The sequence below is a fragment of the Cynara cardunculus genome (assembly GCF_001531365.2).
Source record: "Cynara cardunculus var. scolymus isolate 2C chromosome LG 11, CcrdV1, whole genome shotgun sequence".
NCBI lineage: Eukaryota > Viridiplantae > Streptophyta > Magnoliopsida > Asterales > Asteraceae > Cynara > Cynara cardunculus.
This window is the reverse complement of record NC_037538.1, coordinates 14071365-14076178: the sequence shown is the minus strand read 5'-3', so window position 1 is coordinate 14076178 and position 4814 is coordinate 14071365. Positions and strand designations below refer to the sequence as shown.

Below are 4814 nucleotides of genomic sequence, written 5' to 3'. Positions count from 1 at the left end.
ACTACAAGCCACTCCATTCCATCAATTTCTTCACCTCATCATACAAAACCAAGATTGCAGCAGCCCCTGTACTTCTAAATATGTTCGAAACAGCCCCTCGATAAAATGACCCTATACCCCCTTCCTTATAAATCTTCTTCCAACAATCCAATGTACTTCGGTACATCCGATCATCGGACCCCGATTGCATCATCATTCGCCTTCTCACTGTATCCAATGGGTACGACAAAAGCCCGGCCACTGTAGTAACTCCCTGAGCCACGATCCACCGGTTCCATAGCGAAACTTCTGATACTGTGTTTTCCGACATTTTCTCTTTGATTGTGTCAAAACCGCCAAAGTAGAGCCCGCGGTGAACCACCATTCCATGGAGGGATGCAGGGAGCCCTTGGTATATCCCACGGATCCCTTCTTTGGCTCGTACCGTGCTTAGGAAGTGGCGAATTCCTTGAAATTGACGGGATTCGGTTCTTCCGAGGTCTGCGGCGAGCCGAGTGTGTGCGATATCAAGAGGATAGATGATTACTAGTGTTGTACAACCAGCTGCAGCTCCGGCGATGAAGTTGGCAGACGGGCCGGAGAAGAAATTGTTAGACGTTTGAAAATTGTCATTGCGTAAGATGCTTCGATAAAGATCCTGCAAAACGGACAATTTTTGTTTTCCTTAAAAAAATAGAACAACAAAATGAATAAAATCAACTATACAATCTATTTGCTTGATTTTTACTATCAATCCATTCTATTATCACTTCATTCGGATGTAAATAAAAGATTAAGGGTGTGTTTTGGTATGCATACAAGACTAGTCGGCCAGAGTTAGGTGGGCAGGTGAAAGATTTTACGGTTTTAATTTGACATGAGTAGTTTGGTAATTTACAAATCTTGTCCAATCTCCCTGGTGTTTGTTCTACGCTATTCTACTAACTCCAATTCGCGTATCCAAACTAAACCAAACCAAAAACACCTAGGCTGTTTGGCAGTTGCTGAATGGTTTTGTCCAGAATGATTAAGTGGTCAGAATGATTAAGAGGCTATCATGATATAGTGCAAAATGAAATATAATTGTTTGGTAATTGTTTACAATGAAATTAGGACTCTTAATGGTTAAGGGAGGCTCAAGATACAAAATCATTCAGATGGTTTTAGAACCATTAAGAGGCAGACTTTTTTTGCCAAACAAGATTCACCTCTTAACGATTCAGAGATTGCCTCTTAATGGAACTCTCCTAGCATACTCTTTCTTTTTATGCATAAAAACTCAACAGCCCATGGAACTAAAGACTATCTGCGTGTCAGATTTACTGGGTTTGTATGGTTTGGTTAGATATGAATTAGAAAGTTGTACATTTATGTATAGCACTCTAAACGAATTTGTGATCTCATGGATTCGTACCTAAATGCAAAAGTAATATTACAATCTCAGCCACACAGTATCAGTAAAAGTGAGTTCTTGAACACTGTTCAGATTCAATATAGATGAAGCTGGAACATTTTCATTTCCATCGAGGTTGAGAAAATCTGGTTGATGAGCAAATTTGATTAATCCATGGTTTATGTTTGAAAGCTTAATTCAACAAGGAGTTGATAATTGAAGTGGTGGGAATGCTCGACTCCTAGGCAGTCGATTTTGTGGTCCTAAGTGATCGAAAGTGGCCCTAGGCTGGGATTTCTGGAGACTTTTGCTACCTGCACATTGATGCACCATGACAAGTCCTAACCACTCGAACATGATTCATGTCTAACTCTCTTGCATGCATCAACTTCGTCTCTCCCATAATCTCAACTTACGATGTACTAAAGGTTAGCCATCACACATTTTGGTTTTGCAAATACCCATTTTGCTACATTTGCAGACATGCCATTCAAGATGAAACCAACCAAACCAAATCAAATGTACACAAAGTCGCAAACTTGTCCTCTTCCCCCAAAGGGTAAAACAGTTGTTTCTGGTGACCAAATGAGATTCTCTTCACACATCAAATGCCATCCATAATGCCAAATTTTAAACTTGAAAGTATCTGCACAAGTCATCTACATCGAGCACCAATATGCATAACCAACATCATAACGTCGTTCTTACATATAAACACCAACCCCACTGAATTCGAATCTGAATGAAATCTATACAATAGCATTCTAAATCTATACCAGTGATTCAAGTAACTCCCTTGAGCTACAACTCCTAAATCAAAATTTAAACAAATTTTCTGTTCATCTAAGCCAATTAGTTGTTAGAATGATTCAAATGTTGGCATCCTTCTTTCTTTTCTTTGAATTGCAAACAGGATAGGCACACACACAACCAGAGCTGACAAACCCATGTCTATTGTGTCATAAGAGACTTGAACGCATAATCTAAGGATCAAAGAGATTGAATTAGCACCATTTTTTGTTTTCCTCAGGTACCCATTTCAGAAATTATCAAAACAGTATATGAATCTAAGCAATTGCATTCCAGAAAACGAAATGGAAATATAGAGGAAAATGGGTTACCTTAAGAGAAAAATTTAGGGCAACAGAAGGGTAATAACGAAGAACACTGCTTCCGTTGCCTCTCCAAAGTGATATAATGCCTTCTTCCTTAACCGTACGCACAATACAATCTATCATCCCCTTAAACCTCCTGTGCTTCCCTCCAATAATGGCGATGTTGCTCTCTTGGGTTTGTAACAAAAGCTTTGCCCTCTCGATTGGGGCTACAATCGAATGCACAATTCCACCCATGAATGCACCTGCCATCAGATCTCTCGGGAAATTAATCAACCAATACGAGCTCATCGTCGTCATTTCTGTTTCATCAGATTTTGATTCGCTACTGACACTCTCCTCTCCTTTACCTTCCACCACCATCTCAACACCCTCCCCTTTCTTCACCTTGTTGCCCGAAATCAAACCTCATGCAATTTATATTTGTCTACTTCTGATATTGGGTTTCGATGATTTCTTTACAATTTGAAATGGGTTTCATCTACAATTTTGATCCATTTTACGAACTCAAACAAAATCCTTCTTCGAAGTTCTTGAATTTTCAACAAAAAACTTCATCCGCTGCCCCAACCCCGCCTTTGAGAATTTACCATCAGGCTCCTTTTTAACGAATGGATCCAAATGGTCCTTAGACTATAGTGTAACTTGCAAATTTGGTATCGAACTATCAAATTTGAACATAGTGGTCCTTATTTGGAACTATTCTTATCAATTTGGTCCCTCCTCTCAAAATTATCATGGTTTTGTGAATGCAAAATCATTTTGGGTTCAAAGAATACTATGACGTTATCTTGAGTTCGATCATTAACTTCAATTTCATCACAGGGTCGTTCGACCATCGACTTCAATTTCATCACAAGGTCGTCTCTCCATATCGTTCACGACATCAGAGACATAAACCTTATTAAAATACAGAAAATTATTATAACTTACATCTACTTGTGAATCCATCAAACGACCATCAACAGTTTCATCTCTCATTAAGTTGCAAAAAAAAATGAACAAATCCTCTTAACTATATCATTTTTTTTATTAACCTGGATATCCAACCCGCTATGCGAGCCGACTAATCCCAGGACGACCACCTGCTTTGCAGATAGCCCGGAGTTACCGCATTTGAACCTCCTTGGCCACAAGGGGATTTTTATTCCTCCTTAGATTTGAACTTGGAACCTCCTGATACTTTTGATCTTTGAAGCCAAGCTCAAACCAATCAGACATCACCTTGTAGTTGTTTTTTTCTTTCTATTTTTGTGATGATGGCTTAATGAATCAGGCAACAAAGTGGTTTAGCCAAGCTGGTATATATGTAGCTTAGTGGAAGGTATATATGTCTCTATCTATCGCTTTATTGATCACTCAAAACCACCCAACATTCTGTCTCCATAAGGAATTAAAGAGCTCCTTAATACTTTTCTACAAACGCAATCATAAAACCGATCCATATATGAAAGAAACCCGTATCGATCGAGTTTTCATGCCATGTCGCAAACTAGCTACAACAACCGATCTACGAAACCTTACTGCCTACTACGATATTATTGTTACGAAACAAATCTCGTACTTGGTCCCACAATTATTGGTTTTTTGCTCCGAAAACTATAACCAAATGAGAGAATCAAAACATTTGTCGAATACATTTGGGCCCCATAAATCCGATTTCGTTATAACAATTTTGTAGGAATACTTTATATGAACGTAAAGGAAAAGTTTAGAAAGCTCAACGTATTTTTATATTTTGAATTTTTAAGCCTGTGGATTTCGAACAAATAAATCCTTAAAAGTAATAACTCAATGTACTGAAATCGAACAAATAAATTATTGAACTTATTAAAGATAAAAAAAACGTAACGTACTTTCATATTTTGAACACTTTTTTTTATTAACCTGGATATTCAACCCGCTATATGAGCCGACTAAGTCCATACCGATCGCCTGTTTTGCGGATAGCCCGGAGTCATCGTATTTGAACCTTCGTGTCCAAAAGGGGATTTTTATTCCTTTAAATTTTGGGTGAACAATCTTCACATTCTAACAAGTGAGATATTTTTCCAAATGAAGACTCTAGTTATTTGTATCATGATATACTTGTGTTCTCTTCAGCTTAGCAATGGAATTGTACTGTCTCCAAATCGGAATCCGATTCCGATTCCGAACAACCAACACGGGAGACCGTCTTTTGAAGAGTGGGGGGGAGGGGGTTAAGACAATCAGTGTCCGTCTAGCCTCTGTTGAAAGTGTCATGTTAAAGTCTCACATTAGCTACACTTAGACCATTTCTCATACTATATATATATATATATAGGGGCCTATTCAAGGGAGAACTG

The 4814-nt window shown here is 38.4% G+C and overlaps 2 protein-coding genes across 2 annotated transcripts in view; one reads left to right on the top strand and one right to left on the bottom strand.

Moving 5' to 3' along the window:
• Window positions 1–2943, bottom strand: LOC112522177 (probable ADP,ATP carrier protein At5g56450). The gene is made up of 2 exons (XM_025131263.1): window positions 2494–2943; window positions 1–637 (listed from the first exon to the last, which is right to left on the bottom strand). Exons 1-2 carry the CDS (start codon window positions 2848–2850, stop codon window positions 2–4), a joined length of 993 nt encoding a protein of 330 aa, XP_024987031.1. The 5' UTR covers window positions 2851–2943; the 3' UTR covers window position 1.
• Window positions 2944–3934: 991 nt separating this feature from the next.
• LOC112521766 (beta-fructofuranosidase, insoluble isoenzyme CWINV1) overlaps window positions 3935–4814 on the top strand; it is a 4415-nt gene continuing 3535 nt past the window's right edge. Inside the window, 1 exon segment of the mRNA XM_025130761.1 lies at window positions 3935–4069. Within this exon segment, the coding sequence (XP_024986529.1) occupies window positions 3935–4069 (135 nt within the window).